The sequence below is a fragment of the Cetorhinus maximus genome, chromosome 14, assembly GCF_964194155.1.
Source record: "Cetorhinus maximus chromosome 14, sCetMax3.hap1.1, whole genome shotgun sequence".
Classification (NCBI taxonomy): domain Eukaryota; kingdom Metazoa; phylum Chordata; class Chondrichthyes; order Lamniformes; family Cetorhinidae; genus Cetorhinus; species Cetorhinus maximus.
In genome coordinates, this window is record NC_135892.1 from 105,463,502 (window position 1) to 105,486,671 (window position 23,170).

The 23,170-nt window shown below is 42.4% G+C and overlaps 1 protein-coding gene across 4 annotated transcripts in view; it reads left to right on the top strand.

Moving 5' to 3' along the window:
• tarbp1 (TAR (HIV-1) RNA binding protein 1) overlaps positions 1-23,170 on the top strand; it is a 189,617-nt gene that overhangs the window by 97,123 nt on the left and 69,324 nt on the right. For 3 of the 4 annotated variants that reach the window (XR_013578732.1, XM_078557418.1, XM_078557417.1), the window contains 4 exons: positions 2,822-2,908; positions 6,567-6,769; positions 8,406-8,487; positions 12,481-12,655. Coding sequence is in view for 3 of the 4 variants with exons in the window: in XM_078557418.1 (XP_078413544.1) it covers positions 2,822-2,908; positions 6,567-6,769; positions 8,406-8,487; positions 12,481-12,655 (547 nt within the window). In the remaining variant the exon portion in view is untranslated. Of the gene's footprint in view, positions 1-2,821; positions 2,909-6,566; positions 6,770-8,405; positions 8,499-12,480; positions 12,656-23,170 lie in introns of those variants that run through there. The other variant, XM_078557419.1, reaches the window with a different exon arrangement.

The following is a 23,170-nucleotide window of genomic DNA, read 5'->3' on the forward strand; positions in this document are numbered from 1 at the left end:
TATATCTTTCAGCAGCTGGCTTTCTGGAAGAGAACAATCATTGCTAGATGGTGAGGAGAGGAAGTGGTGCTGACCTTGCTGCGGCTGCTGCCTGGAGCTTAGAGAGGAGAACTGTTGCTAATGCTACTGTTGTGGCCTGGAGTAGCCAAGAAGGGAGGGACAGGGAGACAAAATCATTTTTGAGCTACTTCATTGCTAACCAAATTAGGAGGAGGAGAGAGGAAGAGACAACAAGAATTAACAACATCTGTTTTGGAGGAGGGGGAGAGACAGAGACCAACTTTTACAGCAGTGGTCTAGTACTTGGTGCACTTTTTGATAAAGACTTACTTGATGGCAGGGGGAAGAATGAAGACAGCAGTTAGAAGAACATGACGGGTGAGTTGTCATGGATTGACCAGTCCGGGACTGTGTAGGACAGGTCAGGATGGATTATGTCGGCCAGCATAAGGTGAACATGTTGCTTCTCATGGATGACTGGAATATGCCTGACTTAGAGCTTCAAGGTGTACAAGTCTGGCAGCAATACTTTCTGCTTCCTTTCTAAGGGGCACCAATTATTACCCTGTGCAGCACAGCAGTTAATGGTGTAATTGTAAGTAAGATGGCAAATCATTTCCTTTCCAATTTCATTATTCAACATTGTCGGGAAACCTTAAATAATTGGCTTGTGGCCTTTTTCATCAAGAGGTTATGGTCTTCTATGATGGTGTGAAGGGAGGAGGGGTGAATGAGAGGCTTATGTCAGAGTTTGCATTTGGTTGTGGTGCTGGAGAAGGCTACAGTGATTGGGTGGGGCAAGGCCACATTGGGGTTTGAATTGAAAGTTGAGTATTTTAAATGTGAGGTCTTAGGAAACTGTTAACCCAGTGTAAGTTAGCAAGGACAGTTTAAATGGACAAATAGGACTTATTACGAAAAAGGACATAGAAAGCAGTGTTTAGGATGAACTGAAGATTAGGGGCTAGGAGACCGACCAGGTGGGAATTCAGATAACCCAGTCTGGAAGTGACAAAGGCACAGATGAGGGTTTCAGTGGCAGAGGTAAGGGAAGATGTGGAAGCTGTTGCCAAGTGGAAATAAATATTTTTGGTGTTTGAAAGGATAAAGGGTCAGAAGCTCAGCTCAGGATTGACTAGGCCACTGAGTTTATGAAGTCAGTTTTAGTCTGGAATAGTTGCTGGGGACAAGATATGGAATGGATGGCGAGAGCAAAAGACAGTGAAAGAAGCAGGCCTGCTGTTGCATGCATTCGCTCAAAGTAAAAATGCCTTTTGTAAATCCCAGTTTGTATAGCACAGTTGACAAGTAATTGTCATCTTCATTATCTCTGTACTCTAAATCCTCAAACCTAAGCTTCCTCCCAGAAATTGGCCTAAGATATGCTCTAGTCTTCATTACTGCTGTGATCATTACTGCAGATGTTGCATTATAACAGAATTAATTGCTGTAATATCATGTGCCCTAAAAGCAAAACTATAGAATAAGATGAGCAATGGTAAATTGATGGTTGCATAAAAGGAAGGACAGTTTCATTATTTTTTTCTAATTAGTGTAGACTCATTGTATAGGGAATTGTTTTGTAAGTAGAGCTTTAAAAGGAATCTCCAGAGTTATAATTATAGCTCAAAGTAAAAAATCCTTTTATAGTTACTTGAAACTCGGTACAAAATTCTTAATTTACGTGACTATTTCAGCAGAGCAACTGAATTAGCAATCCTTCCTCTTAAATTAACCGCTGTTTAATGCAGCATATTATGACTTCTAAAGGTGTAAATTTGCTTCAGTGGAATTTGAAATGACAGCTTGGTTTCTGCTTATTCTTCAAAGCAAAATAATGGAAGAGAACATTATATTTGGAGGCTTGAGCCAACATTTTTTTGAGCTTTGGTCTGATATGTAAAGCACTTTTATGTTTTACGTAAGGAATACAGTGAAACCAGCCTGTACTGGCCTGGTAAACACATGAACCCAGTTTCCTCTGTTGCTGAGTTGGTTAAGGGAATGAGAAGCTGAGCTATGCATTTCAGGAAGTCCCCAGGTTTGATCCCTAGAGTGTTCTGAGTCAGCTGATCACAATGGAGGTGGTGTTAATGGGCCTGCAATTGACTTCAGTGACCTGGCTTATGAGAGGGGAAACATTGGTCTTGGTTGCCATTCCAGATTGCTGTTTAGTGGCCTGGTGGTAGTGGATAGTTTTGGGTTGAGGTTAGACTTGGCAATGGTACCTCCCCTAGTCAAAACAAAAACTATGCCATTCACTGTCTGGGCTCAGACTTCTTGGACGATGTACCAGAGGCTACTGGTTGCTAGCAGAATAACATCATTAAAAGGGATCAATGCCATTGGGAAAGGCAGATGTGAGAGAATAACTTGCTGGAAAATAGTGAAATACACAGTAACCTCTCTAGTCCAGAAATCTATTTTTGGAAACACCAGTTGTCTGGGATTTTTTTGAGCAGACTGAAGCAACTCAGCATCATTTTAGTACCGTACTTTGGGAGCAGAAACATGGAAGATGTAGCATTTGGATAGGTAAAACAATTTTATTACAGCTTTATAATATTTTATCACTGTTTTATGCTTCAGGTATTTATCTCTAAGGTGTTTTTCGGTTCACACACTTGTGGTTAGGCATTCTGGTGTCATTCTGTAATCCAGAAAATTCCGAAATCCAGAAATGACTTTGTCCCAAACATTCCGGACTGGAGAGGTTGCAGACAGTCTTTAAAATACAGATTTGTAGTTCATTTGTTAAGTTCAATTGAATTGAATAAATCATTTTAGTTCTCCTGTTTTGTTTTGGTTCATTTTACTGTAGAATCCAGAAAATACAAAAACCAGTATCTGTACGTTTCTGGCTGTGTTAGTTCACATCAACGTGATCCTTAAGAACATTTTAAAGAAGGTAAGCATTTCTATTTTCAGAACTAACCAGGTTAAGTATTCAGAAGGAATGTATGGAATTATTGGAATTCACACTAAAGCTTCTGTGGTCATTATGCTAATTGTGTTTGATGAATGGTGCTGATGGAGTTCTATTGTCCTGGTGACCAAGAGGAATTACACTCACTGTAAAAACAAAACAAGAAATGCTCTCATGAAGCTTATATCATTTATGCTTTCGTGCCAGTAAATCCCAAAAGAGAAGTTGTCAAAACCCCATGTACTAAGCCACGAATGAAGAATTTACAACCAGCTACAGGAATGTAGTTGTAATTCTGGAGCCAGCATTTTACAACTGTAAGTCTAAAGGCAGACAACTGAATATGAATATGTCTAACTGCCTTACAAGAACATAGAAATAGGAGCAGGAGTAGGTCATTTGATCTCTTGAGCTTGCTCTGCCATCCAATAAGATCATGATTGATCTTTTTACCTCAAATCACCTCCGCTTTTCTCCACTAACCCCATCTCTTGATTTTGTGTGTCTATGCATGCGTGTATGTGTGTAATAAAGATATTGTGAAAGTGAGTTTGTAGAGAGATGATGTGTACATTTGTGCCCATACCACCTTTTTTGACCTCTGATCTTTTTATAAGGGAGCACAGGAATAGACATTTCTTTATCTGAGGAAATGGGTGAGAGGAACAAATTAGAGGGAGTGTAATTAATGGGTTGCTTTGTGCCTCCTTATAACAAGTTGTTCACTGCTAAATTGGTGGAACTGGGGCTGGATTCTCCACCTGATCTTTTGTTTGCAGTTAATGAATAGCCCAAGGAGCAGGCAGATGTACCTCATCCACCTCTTCAGCTTTTCCAGGCTTCATGTTTCCAATGTTCTGACCCTCAGCTTCTCAAACTCCATTTAAAATCTATAATAGCACCCTCTTGTGGCCAATTATGTATGTGTACACATAAATATATAAACAAACCAGAATAAACCAGTTTCAGTCTGGCACTAGAATTCCATGTGCTGTACACAGTCTCTTTTCATCCTGCAAGATGCCACAGAATCATTGTTGTTGAGAAACTTAAATCTATTCAGAACTCTGAGGGCCATTTAGCTCATATGGCTAGAGTATGGTGCCATAGCACAATTCAATTCTCATTGGTAGTTTATGGAGACCTGCCTCCTTGCCTAGGCTTGGTTCTGTGGTCCTTCGTGGACAACGGCTAATTACCATTATCATTCAGAACTCTGCCCCCTGAATCCTATCCTGCACAAAATTTCACCCACATTTTCTCTATAATTGCCAACCAGGAGCTCTCTATCTCACAGACATTGATTTCAAGATCTCTGCTTTTGTTTGCAAATTCCTTATTGGCTTTGCTTGACCCTTTGCAATTTCCTCTAGTACTATATGGAGTACTCATGGAGCTGGATTTTATGTGCCTTTCCAGGCACATTTTCATTGAGAGGGTATATAAAATAAGGCGGGTGCGCAGCCCACCGCCTTCCCACCCCCATAACACGGTATGTGGGCAGGTGCCGAAATTGGCAGCCCACCTGCCATGTTTACAAAAATAATTAAGGGTCAATTGAGGTTGTCAACTAGCCAATTGGCCCCAACAATAAGCTGCCCATGCCAGAATACAGTTGAGGTGGGCGGGAGTGGGCAGGCCGTTTTTCTAAAAAAGCTTTTAAAAGGACAGGAAGGAAGGGGCGGGGGCCTACTGTCTTCAAGGGGTGTCCTTTACTCATCAGGAGCATTTCCCCCCTGCAAAAGATAGTACCCCCCCCCCCTTTCTTGCTACCTAGTTGCTCTCCGAAAGCCCCCACACCACCACACCCCCAGCAACCCCCCACCAATGCTGGCCAAACCCTGTCCACCCCATATCCCAGACTTGCCTCACTCCAGGATCCATTGGGCCGCCTTCTTGGACTTCTCGGCCAATCAGATTGGCCTGCAGCTCCCAAGGGCGTGACTTCCTTCCCAGTGAGGGGCGGAAGTCTCACCGTTAGCCAATCTAGCTCACCCCTCAGCACGCTATGGCTTTGGAACAGGCTTGCATGGAGCGAGTTGGCTTGTAGCCAATTTTCCTTTGGGGTGCCGAGCTGTCCGATTTTCCCCTCCCACCCCTGCATAAAATGCAGCCTCTGGTGTCTTCTGGCTCTGTGTACTGTTCACTGTCTCTCCCACCACCGTCAGTTGCAGAAGCTTCTGCCATCTTTCCCTTCCCACCTGCTGCCGCCCCACCCTGCCACACTGTCAGACTTCCATTGCAAAACTTTCTACTTGCTGCATGATTTCCCCACTTTTAAGTCTTCTAAAAACGTCTCTCTTCAACTGAACCTTTGACTAATTTCATATCTCCTCCCTCTACTCTTGTTTCAATGGTTTACCCTGGAAGTAAAACTGTAATCATTGATTAATTGACCTGTTGTTAATAGCTTTACCACAAAAATTTCTTGCGATCCTAAACCCTTCTTTCTCCTCATTACCCTCCCCACCCCACCCCACCCCATCCCACCCTGCTGGCATATATTCAAAATAATGCAAGCAAGGGAGTAACCCTACCCAGGCCACAAATGAAGCTTTCATCTCATCTCACAATGGTAAAGAATCCCTTTATTATCAAGTTCAAGATCCCAAACTTCAGGTCGGCTGAAGAATTTGCATGATTTGTTTGAGTTATTCAAGAAAAAATGCACCATGAACAGAATAATAAAATACAATATGAAAGATGCTATTTTGAAAATAACTTTAGAGACGTCACCACGACCATGTAACAGATTTAAAAATAAATTACAAGGCATGTCTTAACCTGCCATCATTAGGAAATTCTGCTCAATAAATCCAGTTAACAGGCTTTTGGGAGCTGGCCACCTCAAGGCAACTGGCCTATTCCTGACTCCATGGGGAGCACGCAGGCTGATGAGAAAACTCTTGAGCCTTGGTAATTGGTCTTCACTTACCTTAATTGGCTAACTGCCGCTTGTGGGTGGATAGACCTTCCACCCTGTTCCTGCCTCCAAAAAAATGGCCTGGGGACAGGATGGTGCTGGCATTGCCAGCCAGCGACATGTAATTGCACGCCCACCCACTTCCATCCTCGTCCCATACCGAGACAAATTCAACCCTTATAACCCTGGTAAAGTCAAAGAGTATATCAACTTGGATTTTTAAAAATAAACATATGTATTACAACAAATTTATTTCAGATGTGAGGCTGATTTTTGGAGCCTTAATTTGAAAATAGCAATCCTGGCAAAATAGGGGTTCTCTCTCTTGCAGAAAACCCCATTTGCGTTTTTATTTTTAAAAGTTGTCAGTCTTGACTGTCCTGTGCACTTAGTGTGGAAAGTGGGCCTAAGATGAACTGGGTAGATAGTGGTCTTTGGCATTTGCTTAATGAAAATAGTGACCTGGGTGGGCAGAACTGCAGATAATTATTTTCATTCTTTTGCTGGTTTAATTTTAAATGTAAGTTTTTTTTTAACAAATATTTAAATTTAAAACCACAACAAACCAGATATAAACATTAAAAAAAATTAGAAGCAAGGATTGACTCAAGATTAACCACCAGTTTGAAGTAATTTATTTCATTTTTATATTCAGTAAAATGCTGATGACTGATCCAAATTCTGTTGACTTTGTTTTTTTATTATCTCATTAACTAGGACCAATATTTGAAGAAGGCACTGAGTGTGATATTACCATGGTGTTTAACCCACAACTTCAGTGTGCGACTATATGCCCTGCTTGCTTTACAACAAGTCTGGGAGGCATGTCAACTGTCAAAGCTAGAGGGCGAGGAGCTGCACTTTTTGGCACCAATAATTGAATCCTGTCTCGAGCAAGTTGGACACAAGCAAATCACAGGGTCAGTCCGAGGCAAAAGCATATTTTTCTGTTAATAAAGTTAATTGCCATTAGTTTCAAAAGCTCTGAGGGATTATCCATAATTGCAGTTGAGGTGACACGAGGGAACATTTCTTTACACAGCAACATAGGTATCGGGAATGCATTGCCTGAAAGGAAGCAGATTCAGTAGTAACTTTCAGAAGGCATGCTGGTAAATACTTGAAGGGGAAATATTTACAGGACGATGGGGAAAGAGCAGGGAGCTGGATCCGGATAGCTCTTTCAAATAGTAGGCGTAGGCACAGGCACGATAGGCTGAATGGCCTCCTGTGTTGTATCATTCTACAATTCTATGAATACAAATTGTCTATCTGAACTCACTTTCAGCGGCTATTAAAAAAGATTCCAGAGGTATTAAAACTCGATTTATTTCACTGCATTATGTGCAGCCAAAAGGGTCCATCAAGCAGCCTGCTCACAGGTCTCTGCCAATGCTGTTGCGATGATGGCTACTGCAAGATGCATATGGGCAACTTGGGATGAATCTTTCCCCTTGTGATTCACTTCATAGACTGTGGGGAACTACCTAACACTGTGGAAAAAAAAACTAGGATAGTCCCAGCTTTCAATAGCATATCTTATGTCCATTGCTGTAGGAATGAAGGGAGTAGTGCACGATGGCCATTGGCTGGCTGAGGGGACACTGAGAATTTTTGGATAATTAACAAGAGGGCTCTGGTGCTCTTTTAATGTATGGAAGGGGAATACCTCCAAATTGTGCACCTGCGTCAAGCACTGCACGAAGCCTGGCAACATGAATGTGTGGTGCATGTGGGAAGTGGGGACCAAGCAGCATCCAAGACTATAGAAGGCCCGTCAATTTTATAGCTACTTCTGGCTTTTGCAATTTTATTTAACAAAGAAAATGCCTATAATAGCCAAGCCATAAGAATATGAGAGCTGTGAGGTTATGCTGGAACTTCGGTCACAGCTAGATTACTGCATGCAATTCTGGTCACCGCACTATAGGAAAAATGTGCTTGGACCAGACAGGCTATAGAGGAGATTCCCGAGGATGTTGACTGGACTGGAGAATTTTAGTTATGAGGAAAGATTGTGTTTTGAAACCGGGGAGGCTGAGGGAGACCTAATGGAAGTATTTGAAATTATGAGGGGTCTAGATAGGGTGGATGGGAAGGACCGATTCCTCTTGGTTGAGGGGTTTGTAACCAGGAGGCATAGATTGAGGGTAAGAAGCAGGAGGTTTAGAGGTGATTGAAGAGGAAATATTTTTGCTCAGAGGGTGGTGGGGATCTGGAACTCAATGCCTAAAAGGGTGGTAGAGGCAGAAACCTGCATGATATTTATAAAGTACTTTGTTACACACTTGAAGTGCCGTAAACTGCAAGACTATGGGCCAAGAACTGGAAAGTGGGATTATACAGGTTGGCTGTTGGCTGGCACAGACACAATGGGCCAAATGGGCTATAAAAAAATTCTGCATTTTAAAAATTAATTATGTATTTTTCAATTCTATTTCTGTAGCCTTGACAATTTTGGTTTCTGGGTCCTTTGAAGGGTTAAACAGTTTATATTTTAGCTTTGCTCTTTCTTTGAGGTAAATGCCTAAAGGTTTTATTTTCTCTTCTGTTAAGGAATGCTGGAAAGAACTGGCAGAGGATTCAGGACCATTTCTTTTTTGGAAAATTTCAACCATTGGAAGACTACAGTTTAGAGGTATAGAAGAGGTGCTGGAAATATTCCAGATTTTCTTTAATAGCTATGTTTTGGTAAAGACTTTGTTGAGGCTTCGTCATTTTAGTCAGCATGTAATAATCCCAGGTCAATTTTAATGTGAGTTAGATACAGAGTAAAGCTTGCTCAGCTTTTCTCCAACATTGTATCTTGGCTTCAGTTTAAGACAGGCATCTCCTAAAGCACCGCTGTGATATTTTCTAGTTCCCCAGTTTCATTCAACATTGGGATCTCATTGTTCATGTATGCCTTATAGAAATTTACTTTATATTGTCCAAATGCATTTAATGTGAGGTGGTTCTAGCCAGTAGATTGGAAGTCATTTGTCCATTATTATTTAGTCAGTGATGGCTTTGGCTTAGTTGGTAGCACTATCGCTTCAGTTAGAAGGTTCTGGTTTCAAGTCCCACTCCATGGCTTCAGCATAAAAATCTAGGACTTGAGCTCATAAATTAAGGCTGACATTCCAGTGCAGTACTGAGGGTGTACTGCACTGTTGGATTAGACACTAAAATGCCTGCTCTGGTGGATGTAAAAGACCCCAAGGCACTATTTTGAAGAATGGCAAGAGAGTTATCTCCATTACCCTGGCCAATATTAATCCCTCCATCAACATCACAAAAACAGATTACCTAGGATCTTTTAGATCCACCCGCTCCACACCACCACCCTGCCCCAACCCCCAGCACCCCTGGGCTTCCTCCCCACTCCTCCACTCCAACCACCATCCATCAGTCTAGACCTTCTGAGAAAACAATTGGTTCCAATTCCACGCCACCACCTGGAAGTTCCCCTCCAAGCCACTCACCATGGAAATATAATTTTTTAAAAATATTGCCGTTCCTTCACTGTCTCTGGGTCAAAATCCTGGAACTCCCTCCCTAACACCACATTGGGTGTACCTATACCATATGGACTACAGCGGTTCAAGAAGGCAGTTCACCATCACCTTCTCAAGGGCAATCAGGGATGGCCAGTAAATGCTGGCCCAGCCAGCGACGTCCACATCCTGTGAATGAATAAAAAAAAATCCTCATTTTATTCTGCACATTGCAGTCCATGCATTTTCATCTTTGTTTTTAAACATTTTTTTAATGCTACTCCTTTGCCCATGGTATTTTCTTTTGTCTGCTAGGTGCAATGGGAAATTTTTGGACAATCTGTTAGAAGCAGCATGCTCACCATGAATAAGCAGTACTTGAACTTGGTCTCCCTCATTGCTTAGAAACTGCTGATGCTGCAGAATCATACCAAATAAAGCCTAGTCTAGTAAGATAAAAGCAAAATACTGTGGATGCTGGAAATCTGAAACAAGAACAAAAATAGCTGGAAAAACTCAGCAGGTCTGACAGCATCTGCGGAGTGGAATACAGTTAACGTTTCGAGTCTGTACGACTCTTCTTCAGAACTAAAGAAAAATAGAAATGAGGTGAAATATAAGCTGTTTGAAGGGGGTGGGACATGTAGACTGGATAGAGGGCCAGTGATAGGTGGAGGCAAAGAAGAGATTGCCAAAGATGTCATAGACAGAAGGACAAAGGGGTGTTGAAGATGGTGATATTAGCTAAGGAATGTGCTAATGGTGACATTAAGGGTAGAAAGCAGGACAAGCAAGTGACAGCCCTAGTGGGGATGGGGTGGGGGGAAGGGATCGAAATGGGCTAAAAGGTAGAGATAAAACAATGGATGGAAATAAATTAAAAAATACTAGAAATAGGTGGGAAAAGAAAAATATATTAAAAAATATATATAAATAATTTTTAAAAAGGGGGATCGGAAAGGGGGTGGGGATGGAGGAGAGAGTTCATGATCTGAAGTTGTTGAACTCAATGTTAAGTCCGGAAGGCTGTAAAGTGCCTAGTCGGAAGATGAGGTGCTGTTCCTCCAGTTTCCGTTGAGCTTCACTGGAACATTGCAGCAGGCCAAGGACAAACATGTGGGCATGAGAGCAGGGTGGTGTGTTGAAATGGCAAGCAACAGGGAGGTCTTGGTCGTGCTTGCGGACAGACCGACGGTGTTCTACAAAGCGGTCACCCAGTCTGCATTTGGTCTCTCCAATGTAGAGGAGACCGCATTGGGAGCAGCGAATGCAGTAGACTAAATTGAGGGAAGTGCAAGTGAAGTGCTGCTTCACTTGAAAGGAGTGTTTGGGCCCTTGGACGGGGAGGAGGGGGAAGTAAAGGGGCAGGTGTTGCACCTTCTGCGGTTGCATGGGAAGGTGCCGTGGGAGGGGGTTGAGGTGTAGGGGATGATGGAGAGTGGACCAGGGTGTCCCGGAGGGAACGGTCCCTACGGAATGCCGACAGGGGGGTGAAGTGAAGATGTGTTTGGTGGTGGCATCATGCTGGAGTTGGCGGAAATGGCGGAGGATGATCCTTTGAATGCGGAGGCTGGTGGGGTGATAAGTGACGACAAGGGGGACCCTATCATGGTTCTGGGAGGGAGAGGAAGGTGTGAGGGCGGATGCGCGGGAGCTGGGCCGGACACGGTTGAGGGCCCTGTCAACCACCGTGGGTGGAAAACCTCGGTTAAGGAAGAAGGAAGACATGTCAGAGGAACTGTTTTGGAAAGTGGTATCATCAGAACAGATGCGACGGAGGCGAAGGAACTGAGAGAATGGGATGGAGTCCTTACAGGAAGCGGGGTGTGAGGAGCTGTAGTCGAGGTAGCAGTGGGAGTCGGTAGGCTTGTAATGGATATTGGTGGACAGTCGTATCGCCAGAAATTGAGACGGAGAGGTCAAGGGGAGGAAGGGAAGTGTCAGTGATGGACCATGTGAAAATGATGGAGGGGTGGAAATTGGAAGCAAAATTAATAAATTTTTCCAGGTCCAGACGAGAGCATGAAGCAGCACCAAAGTAATCATCGATGTATCAGAGAAAGAGTTGTGGGAGGGGGCCGGAGTAGGACTGGAACAAGGAATGTTCCATGTACCCAATAAAGAGACAGGCATAACTGGGCCCATGCGGGTACCCATAGCCACCGCTTTTATTTGGAGGAAGTGAGACTAGTTTAAGGAGAAATTGTTCAGTCAGAGAACAAGTTCAGCCAGACGGAGGAGAGTGGTGGTGGATGGGGATTGTTCGGGCCTCTGTTCAAGGAAGAAGCCATGTGTCACCATTAGCACATTCCTTTGCCCTTTTGTCTATGACATCTTTGGCAATCCCTTCTTTTCCTCCATCTATCACTGGCCCTCTATCCAGCTCTACCTGTCCCACCCACCTCAAACAGCTTATATTTCACCTCATTTCTATTTTTCTTTAGTTCTGATGAAGAGTCATATGGACTCGAAACGTTAACTGTATCCATCTCCACAGTTGCTGTCAGACCTGCTGAGTTTTTCCAGCTATTTTTGTTTTTGTTAAAGCCTAATCCAGTGCTGGGAGAGAAGGAAGAAGTGTGCTACCCAAATCAACAAGAAATTTGCTATATATTTTCAGTTCTACATGTATAAGTGAGTGAGGAAAGTGGAGTTGAGATAGAGACTGGCCATGATCTTATTGAATGGCAGAACAAGCTCAAAGGGCCGAATATAACCTATCCCTGCCCCTATTTCTTATGTTCTTACAAACATGCATGCTCAAGTATCATTGGAAGTTTATAATTCCAATTTTGCAAACAGTAACAGCACATCTACTCATTGACTGGAGTATTTGATTGTTTATAAAGAACCAGTCATAACTAATTAAAGTCTGCCAGTGGTGCTGGCTGAGGCCATCTGTTCCACTGTTAGTGGAAAGTAAGCCTAATAATTGGCAATCAATGTTTAACTGACAATTAACCAAAGATAAAATGCAACTTTTTTTTTAATTAATAAAGTACAAGCGATTTTTAAAAAATTAATAAAGTACCAATTATTCCCAATTCCTTAGCTTTACTTTGTAATTTGAAAAACATGAGATTACAGCTTTGGTTGTTGAGCTCTTCTTCATAGTTCATGCTTCTCCTCCTGCTCTCTCTCTCTCTCTCTCTCAGACAATATTTTACATCTTTCCAAGCTTATCAGTTGTGATAGAAGATGAATGGATTCCCGCCTGGAAGTTTAACCGTGTTATGGATCTCTTCTCCTCCAGTTCTTCAGTTAATGTGTTTAACCCTAGGAGTCAGATTTGTGATGTGAAACTAACAGACTGGATTCAACGAGACAAAGGTAACATTTATTTTCCCTGCTGTAGGTTTTGAAATAAACATGTACTTTTTCAGTCTGAATATATATGTGTGTATGCATATAAATACCCAGTGGGCAGTCTACTCACATTTCCTTTATGCCACTGTCTGAAGGAGGCTTCTACATTGTACTAATGGCATCTGATTCTTGTGTGACCAACTTTACCATGGGAGTAAACCTGCTGGGATTCAGCAAGACTAGCAGTGAGGATGGTAAAAATTGAGTTTCCTGGTTGCCCATCATAACAAAGACCATCAAATTTATTTCTGTGTTTCAGTTCGTTGTGTAAGACGCTGATGTTGGCAACTGTGATGCCACTAGCACAAATCTCACCAAAGTGGGTGGCACATTAGCATGCAGTGGAGCTTCTGTACTAAAGCAGCATTCTTGCCCCTCTTAATTATTAAGGTTTGAGCTGCCAACCTCTATGCTGATTCCTAAAGGAAATATTTAGCCTCTGTTGGTAGCTACCATCATTTACGCACAGAATACATCTCACTGCTGGTGGTTTACCAGTGAGCTAACTCCATTGTCATGAGAAAGGCCAAGAATTGCATATCCCTGTCACTGAGAGCTACACAGGATAAGATCTCATGGTGTTGGGGGTGACATATTAGCGTGAATAGAGTATTGGCTAACTGACAGGAAACAGAGGCAAGATAAATGGGTCATTTTCAGCTTGGTAAACTATAACTAGTGAAATACCACAGGAATTGGTGCTGCGGCCGCAACCATTTACAACCTATATTAATGACTTCGATGAAGGGACTGACTGTATTGTAGCCAAATTTGCTGACGATACAGAAATAGATAGGAAAGCAAGTTGTGAGTAGGATACAAGGAGTTTGCAAAGTGATATAAATTGATATAGACATTGCATTGGAAGCAGCTCAGAGAAGGTTCACTAGTCTGATTCTTAGGATGAAAGGGTTGTCTTATGAGGAAAGGTTAAACATGTTGGGTCTATATTCACTGGAGTTTGGAAGAATGAGAGGTGATCTTATTGAAACATGTAAGATTCTGAGGGGACTTGATAGTGCAGATGCTCAGAGGACGTTTTCCCTCAGGGAATGTAGAACTAGGAGGCACTCTTTAAAAATAAGGGGTCTCCCATTTAAGATGGAGATGAGGAGGAATTTCTTCTCTCAGAGGGTCGTTAGTCTTTGGAATCCTCTTCCACAAGGAACAGTGGAGGCCGGGTCACTGTTCAAGGCTGAGTTAGACAGATTTTTGATCTATAAGGGAGTAGAAGGTTATGGGTTGCAGGCAGGAAAGTGGATTTAAGGCCACAGTCAGATCAGCCATGATCTTACTAAATGGCAGAGCATGCTTGAGATGCCAGTTGGCCTACTCCTGCTCCTATGCATTATGTTCTTATGTTCAATGTATTGTCACTTTGCGTTGTTTTTCACTTTTCTAGTAAACATCAGGTACTACTAGCCTATGTCCTGATTATAGAAACATAAAAACAGAGAAAATAGGAGCAGGAGGAAGTCATTTGGCCCTTCGAGCCCACTCCACCATTCAGTATGATCATGGATGATCATCTATTCAATGCCATACTCCCGCTCTCTCCCCATATCCCTTTAAAGTCCAGAAATCTGTCTATTTCCTTCTTAAATATATTCAGTGACTTGGCCTCCACAACCTTCTGTGATAGAGAATTCCACAAGTTCACCACCCTCTGAGTGAAGACTCTCTTCATCTCAGTCCTAAATGGCCTAACCCGTATCCTGAGATTGTGACCCCTTGTTCTAGACCCCCCCCAGCCAGAGAAAACGTCATCCCTGCATCCAGTCTGTCCATCCCTTTCAGAATTTTATACGTTTCAATGAGACCCCCTCTCATTCTTCTAAACCCCGGTGAATACAGACCTAGTCGACCAAATCTCTCCTTATACGACAATCCTGCCATCCCAGGAATCAGTCTGGTGAACCTTTGCTGTGCTTCCTCTATAGCAAGTATAACCTTCCTTAGGTAAGGAGACCAAAACAACACACAGTACTCCAGGTGTGGTCTCACCAAGGCCCTGTACAGCTGCAGTAAGACATCCTTGCCCCTGTACTCAACTCCTCTTGCAATGAAGGTCAACTTGCCTTCTTAACTGCTTGCTGCACCTGCATGCTTTCAGCAAATGGTGTACAAGGACACCCAGGTCCCTTTGTACATCAACATTTGCCAATCTATCAACATTTAAATATTACTCTACCATTCTGTTTCTCCTACTGAAGTGGATAATGTCGCACTTATTCACCTTATACTGCATCTACAATGTATTTGCCCACTCACTCAACCTGTCTAAATCGCCTTGAAGTCTCTTAACACCCCCCTCATTGCTCACATTCCCACCAAGGTTCGTGTCAGCAAACTTGGAAATATTACATTTGGCTCCCTCATTCAAACCATTGGTATATATTGTGAAAAGCTGGGGCCCAAGCACTGATCCCTACGGTACCCCACTAGTGACTGCCTGCCCCTCTGAAAAAGATCAGTTTATTCCTACTCTATTTGCTGTCTGCTAACCAATTCTCAATCCATGCCAATATATTACCCACAATCCCATGTGCTTTAATTGTACACACCAACCTCTTATGTGGGGCTTTATCAAAAGCTTTCGGAAAATCCAAATGCACCATATCCACTGGTTCTCCCTTATCTATTCTGCTAGTTACGCCCTTATTTAAGTAGGGAGTGCCAGAGTACTGGGCCCAGGCAGCTGGAGGCACAGTCGCCAGTGATAAGGGGAATGAAGTTCTAGTGTAAGTCAGGGAGGATAGCACTGATGGGTGAGTGGGATTTTGTCTTTGGGATTATGCAGGATACAGTCAGCCAAGTCTTGGACAAGCTAGAGTTTATGGAGGGTAGAGAAAGGTAGGCGAGCCAAAAGGGCATTTGAATAATGGAGTCTAAAAGTGACCAAGACGTCGATGAGGCTAGTTTTAATTGAAATGATACAAAATTGTTTCTAGATTTATGTTCTAACAGTAAACCTTAACTGTGTCCATCTAAGGCCATTCCATCTGGCAGAGACATCTTTCATTCATCATAAAAATCAGTAATCAGTACAGATGATGGAGGCTGTTTGGTTCATCAAACTCATTCTTGGTCATATTCAAAACTTAGACTCCAGAGATGAAAGGAATACATTACACAATTATATTCAATTCCTTAAGAGGTTGATTGTCGATGACTTTGGGCTTTAAAATAAATTCTAACGCACTTTTTTTCTCTAAATGAACACACCTGTCACAAGATAACCTGATCCTTTCCAGTGGACGTGGTCGAAATAGTCTACATATGCTGTCTTTGCTATGATGCCATAAAATTTAAATAACTTGCCAAGATGTTTCTGGATTTTAATAAGTTCCTGTCATGAGCTACTGGATTCACTTCAAAAGTGATTGTACTGGGAAATACTTGTGTCAAGAAAAGCATAAGAATTTATAGCATTTTAAAAATACCATTGCACTCCATCTGCCCAGTCCCAATGGCTTTCCTTGGATTTGTTTCTGTTGCCAGACTTCTCAATTCTTTAGAAAAATTTTCATATTGCAAGCTGCATGTGGTTCTGATTGTGTGTCCGTAGAATGGAATTATCATCTAAATATCGAAAAGACTTGTATCTATAAGCACTGCAGCAGATGTTAAACATCCATTCTAATTATTTTTAACTACCACAACCGTAAGAGGGCAATCAGAGAAGAAGTGAAAATCCTAAAAGATGCAAATAGGCTTGAAGCTGAGGCGAAACATAAAATAGTAAATATTCGGAATGATTACCACCTCCCAAGAGTTCAGAAGCAAAGATATAATGTAAGCTACTTACTTCAGAAAAAAAAAAATCTGAAGTAATATAAATGCAAATCTGAAATCTTAGGCAGGTTAATAGGGCTCAAAACAAATAATCACTTGGTGTAGGTGGTATTTATTCCATATTGTTAAGAGACAAGTTAGGAGATTTGTGAAGCCCTGACAATTGAACATGTTTTAAATTGAGACATTTTCGTATCCATTTGTAATTTTCTTATAATTGTGCTGCTTTTTGACTCTCATGTTCATTTTCTAAATTTATTTAGTTTTTGAGTTAAACAACACAATAGCGTTTTATAGGTCAGACAGATGATGTTCGGTATAATTTCAGATGGTCGATAATGTATCTGCAGTCAAATGCCAATGTTAATTTTATGCTTGGAACAGCATTCAGTTTTGCATTCAATATAACATTGCTGTTTAATTGGGTGTTGAGGGATTCAGGTGCTTTTGACTCTACACTTTCTTTGTGTAATATAATGTGTACAGGTCTTAAAAGGCAAACTTGAAGACAGGATTCATATGAATCAACTGCTCTGGTACGGTACAGCAGCATAGTGGGTTTTGTTTGTGGATTAGTCATCCAGAAGCCCGGGCTAATATTCCAGAGAAAGGAGTTTAAATCCCACTGCACTAGCTGGGGAGTTTAAATTCAGTTAATTAAATAAATCTGAAATAAAAAGCTAGTTGTCAGTAAAGTTAACCATGAAAGTAAAGGACTGTTTTAAAAGCCAAACTGATTGACTAATGTCATCCTTACCTGATCCAATCTATATATGACTCCAGACCCACACCAATGTGGTTGCCTTTTAATGACTTTCTGAAAATGGCTTAGCAAGTCACTCAACTGCCATGGTCAAAAATTGCCATGATGGACTTCAGCTCACCACTACCTTTTCAAAAGACAATTGAGGACAGGCAACAAATGCTGGCCCTGCCAGCAACATCCACATGAATGAATACATTTTAAATTTTAAAATAACAATATTCCTGTTTTTGAAAAAAGAGGTGAAGAATTCAATCTAGTGGCCATGTGCATCTACCCTGGTGACATTTGCACTATCACCATGTGATCAGAGTTGCCAGGGCCATGTGGGTGGTGGAAATTAACTTAGAAAATGGCAACCACCTAAAGCAGTTGGATTGATCGAAGCAAAACAATCACTATGATATTAAAATGTTGTAGGTCATATACACTCTCGCAGCTTCAAACACAGACCTCATTTGACCTCTTTCCAGGAACAGGGAAAGCACAGAGAATGACAAAATATTACATTGTATGACCTCTGTTTTGTACCTTGTAAAGAACATATCTTTTTATTTCTGTTAGACTGTTGTAAAGAACATATCTTTTTAATTTCTGTTGGATTGTGGATTAAAATTAAAATGGCTGCAGTTTGAAAGACATGTCCACTGGAACAGGATGAGAGATATATACAATGTTGCAGCCCTGGAATAGAGTGTGCCATGAAAGACAGGATGGAGCTGGAAAGGAGCCCAGGACCAAGGGAGCTGCCTGGCAACAACATTTTAATTGGCTCCTGACCAGCTGACCAGGTTTTGTGTGAGAGCAGGGCAGCAGAATAGCTCCTAGCCTGAAAGGAACAAGACCTAAAACCTCTTTCTCCTGCATGTGGAAGATTCCAGTAATTCCACAATAATAGCTAGCTGGCTTTTTCTTCTCATATCTCTATAACCTGCTTTCCCTCTGAAAACCCCTGTCAAGAGGCAAAGGGAAAAATCACTGTTAGAGACATTGAAAGGCAAGCGCTCAACCAGTGAACCACCTCATGTCATCAACAAGAACTGAAAGGAATTTGGAAGACACCAATCAAAATCAACCCATCGAATCCTGTACTCCGGAATTGGTGCTATTGACCTGTTTTATCCCACCCTTAAAATCCATGTTTTTGTGTGTCTTATACGTCTTGTATGTGTGTGTATTGGGATTTAAGAAGGGGTAGAGTTTAGGTTATAGAGTTAGAAATTAGCAGTTCATATTTCTTCCTTGTGCCATTGGTTAATGACAGTTGGTTTAATAAACAGTTATTAATAAGTTTACTAACCTGATAGTCGTATTCTGTTAACCTAAATTAAACAATTTGGTGGATTGATCAAACTTTTTTTCATGGGGAGCAGTGGGGCATGATAATGCAGCGCACTATCCCTAGTGGGTCGTGACAACCTATTAAGTCTATATTTCATACTGATTCTGTTGACTTTCAGACATTCTCACTAAGAGTAACACCAGTGAGAGACTGGAGGGAAACATGTATTGGTTTATTTACAGTTTGTAAAGTTATCCATTTTTTCTCCTCAATGTAAAGGAAATTAAATTTATCACAGCTCTAACCATCTTTTCAAAGTACAGTTACCAGGTTCGGCACTGCTTCAGTTTAATATATATAGGTTTCCTTCAAAGAGAGTCTCACATGAGCATTTAAGTGGAAGCAAAAGACTATGCTTTGGAAATATGCTTGAAATACACAGCAGGTGTGTCACCGATGCTGTAGTTATTGGGTAGTTTAGGCAGGGGAATAATAGGCTCATGGTTCAACGGGTGATGATTTTGCAAGGGCCCTGCATTAAACGTTATGGACTCTGTTACTTAGGTGGCAGTTCTGATGATATTGAACTTTTAAGATTCTGTGAAATTTGACATGGTATCATAAGCCGTTCTTTTTAAAGCATTTGATAACCATTTGCAAAAGGTATTATATAAAAAATATATGCCAAAAATAAATTATTCTTTTATTCTTTCATGGGATGGAGGCATCGCTGTCTAGGCCAGCATTTTTATTGTCCATCCCTAATTGCCCTCGATAAGGTGGTGGTGAGCCGCCTCCTTGAGCCACTGTAGTCCATGTGGTGTAGATACAAGCTCAGTGCTGTTAGGGAGGGAGTTCCAGGATTTTGACCCAGGGACAGTGAAGGAACGGCAATGTAGTTCAATCAGGATGGTGTGTGGCTTGGAGGGGAACTTGCAGTTGGTGGTATTCCTATACATCTGCTGCCTTTGTCCTTCTAGGTGGCAGAGGTCATGGGTTTGGAAGGTGCTGTCAAAGGAAATGTTGGCATTCATCAAAGTCGGCATTCTCAGCACTGACAACGTCCAGCTCCATGGGTGGATTCCCTGTAAATACACCAATATAATTTTTGGCATATTTTTGATTCAGGAAGATTATACCTAATTGATGATCCTCCAGCTGTGAGCTTTTTAAATATTACTCAGTAACTGCAGGTGTAAATTTACTGGATCTTCAAACCTTTTCTTTTGGAACTATACATATCCGCAGACTATGGGAAATTCAGTGGAGGCTGAGGGGTAACCTAATAGAGGTCTTCAAAATTATGCAAGGTATTAATAGAATAGATACCAAGAGAATGTTTCCACTTTTGGGGAAGAGCAAAACTAGAGGCCATCAATATCAGATTGTCACCAAGAAATCCAAGACAGAATTCAGAATAAACTAGTGCGACCCACAGAGTGGTGAGAATGTGAAACTCACTACCAAGGGGAGTGGTTGAGGTGAATAGTATAGATGCATTTAATGGGAGGCTAGATAAGCAAATTTGGGACAAGGAAATAGAGGGTTATGCTGATAGATTTAATGAGGAAAGATGGGGGGGAAGTTCAAGTGGAGCATAAACATCCACATGGACTGGTTGAGCCAAATGGCCCATTTTTGTGCTTTGCATCCTATGTAAGTAAATGTACAGACATATTGATCCAAATGGGATACATTTCTTCAGTGCTCACTCACTTTGAGCGTGTTGTCCCATGTCTGACGTATCAATAATTACTTACCAAAGAATTTTTGTACAACTTTTGTTGTTCTTCTAATAGTATAGGGGCACTGTGTTGACTTGAGCCTCAGCTTAGGTTCAAGAATCCCTTCCTTCTGTTTCCTCTACTAGTTAAATGACTGGAGATAAGAATATACTTACACTGCATACTAAGCATACACAGAGCTGAATTTTATGTGCCCCTGGCAGACGTGTTTCCCTTGCGGGGAGCATGTAAAATGGGGTGGACGCACATCCCACCACCTTCTTGCCCAACCCTGAGCTGACTCCCACAATATGGGGGCGGGTGGGCACCCAAATCAGCAGCCTGCCTGCCATATTTAAATGAGCAGTTAAAGGTCAATTATGCTTGTTATCAAGCCTGTTGACCCTGACAATATGCTGCCCAGGCCATAAACGTTTCGCATGGGCAGCAGGGCAGGAGCGGGAAGGCCAATTTTTGAACTGAGATGTTTAAAGGGAGGGAAGGAAGCGTGGTTACACTTCGGGGGCTGCTCTTTGCCGATCGCGGGGTGCCCCCCCTAGACTGAACCCCCCCCCCACCCTTCCTTCCTACTTGCTCCCTCCCTTAAAACCACCAAACACCCCCCACCCCCGCTGCCCCTTTCCTTAACCTACCCAAACCCTCCTGGCCCAAGATCCCAGACTTACCTGCTCTAGGGATCTAGGGCCTTGGGGTCCTGCCTTCACCAGGGGTCTCGGCAGCAGCCAATGACACCTTCCTGGTGCTGCCGGGACTGATGGAGCTCCAGCCAATCAGATTGGCTGGCAGCTCCGGAGGGCGGGTCATCTGATCCAAGACGGGTGGAAGTCCCAGCCCTCTCTAGCGATCCCCGCAGCGTGTCATTGCTGAGGGGCAGATCTGTTGGCTCCACACTGGTGTGGTTTCTGGTGGGGGGGCGGCTGTGCTGTCCATCCCACCATATTATGCCGCCCACTGACATGGACAGACTGTATTGTGGTCGAATTTGCTGATGATACAAAGATAGGTAAGAAAGCAAATTGTTGGGAGGATACAAAGAGTCTGCCAAGGGATGTTAGATAGGTTAAGTGAGTGGGCAAAAGACTGGCATATGAAGTATAATGTGGGAAAATGTGAGGTTGTCCACTTTGGCAGGAAGAATATAAAAGCAGAATATTATTCCAATGGAGAGAGACTGCAGAATGCTGCTGTACAGAGGGATCTGGGTGTCCTTGTACATGAACAAAAAGTTAGCATGCAGGTACAGCAAGTAATTAGGAAGGCAAATGAAATGTTGGCCCTCATTGTAAGGAAGTATAAAAGTAGGCAAGAATTGCTACAGCTTAACAGGGCATTGGTGAGACTGCAGCTGGAGTAATGTGTACAGTTTTGGTCACATTTATGAATGAAGGATATACTTGCATTGCAAGTGGCTCAGAGAAGGTTCACGAGGCTGATTCCTGGGATGAAGAGATTGTCATGAGGAAAAGCTGAGCAGGCTGGGTCTGCGTTCATTGGAGTTTAGAAGATGTGGGAGGTGATCTCATTGAAACATAGGGCAGAATCTCGCCCTTGTTGGGCGAGCTTGGCGGGGGCAGTCGGGAAGCTGACTTGATCGGGGCCGGAAGGCAATTTCACACTGGCGGGCCAATTAAGGTGGGGGAGGGGGGTGAGGGGGTGGGCGGCGAGCGTGAACTTGGCGCATGCGTGTGAGTGCATGCTTCATAATCTCCGAGGCACAGAGCTGCCTCAGGAACATGATGCATTTTCAAAAAACAGAGAAAGAAATAAATAATGTGACTCTCTCACATGAGTAGGGGCACGTTATTAATTAAGTTTTAAAATTTTTATCTTATTTCTATTTAATTTGGAAACCTCATCCCACCCGTGGCTTTGTCGCTTGCCCGTCAAACGTAAGGTTGCTTGGGCAGCAAAAAATTCAACTTAATTGATTGTTTAATGACCTTAACAGGCCTTTTAATCGTCGGCGGGCACGCTGCTGACTCTGGCGCGCTCCTGCGACTGAACTGTCGCGCAATTGCGCATTGACGTCGGCACACTCGGTCTACGTCAGTGTGCGTCATTTCACGCTCGAGCGGGTCAGGTGCACGCCCACCGAGCTAAAAATTTTGCCCATAAGATTCTGAAGGGGGCTTGCCAGGCTAAATGCTGGGAGGACATTCCTCTCATGAGGGAATCTGGAACTGGGGCACAGTTTCAAAATAAGGGATCTCCCATTTAAGATGGAGATGAGGAGGAATTTCTTTCTTCGTGGGTTGTTACTCTTTGGAATTCTCTTCCACAGAGAGCAGTGGAGGCTGGATCACTGAATGTATTCAAGACTGAGTTAGACAGATCGACAAGGGAATTGAGGATTATGGGGGACAGGCTGAAAGTGGAGTTAAGGCCACAATTGGATCAGCCATGATTTTATCAAATGGCAGAGCAGGCTCGAGGGGCCAAATGGCCTGGGAAAAATCGTTGCTTAAATAGTATACAGGTAAGTTAACTTGAATGTCCCAAGATTCATACGGTTGCAGAAGCAGTGAAACTGGGTTCACTATACCAACTCATCTTACAAAATTCTGTGATAAAGACTTTGTTAGCGGTGACTTTCCCCTCAGCAGCGATATTTGCTGTTTCAGTCTCATGATAACTGAATTTTATTTTCCAAAGCTGTGCGGTGTTTTAGATCCACCTGAGGTAGTAAAACTTCAAAGAACTTATCACTCCTTGTATTTGATGGGGTTTGCTTAGGCATTCTATATACCTTTTGTGACATATTTGAATATGTAAAAAGGCTTTACACTATTCAATACTTTTTGAAATGCAATTTTTCAAAACAAATGATTGCAGGGAGTGGGAAAGTAATGGCAAAAAATGTGGCTGCTGCAGAATGAGTGATTGGAGCCCTCTCC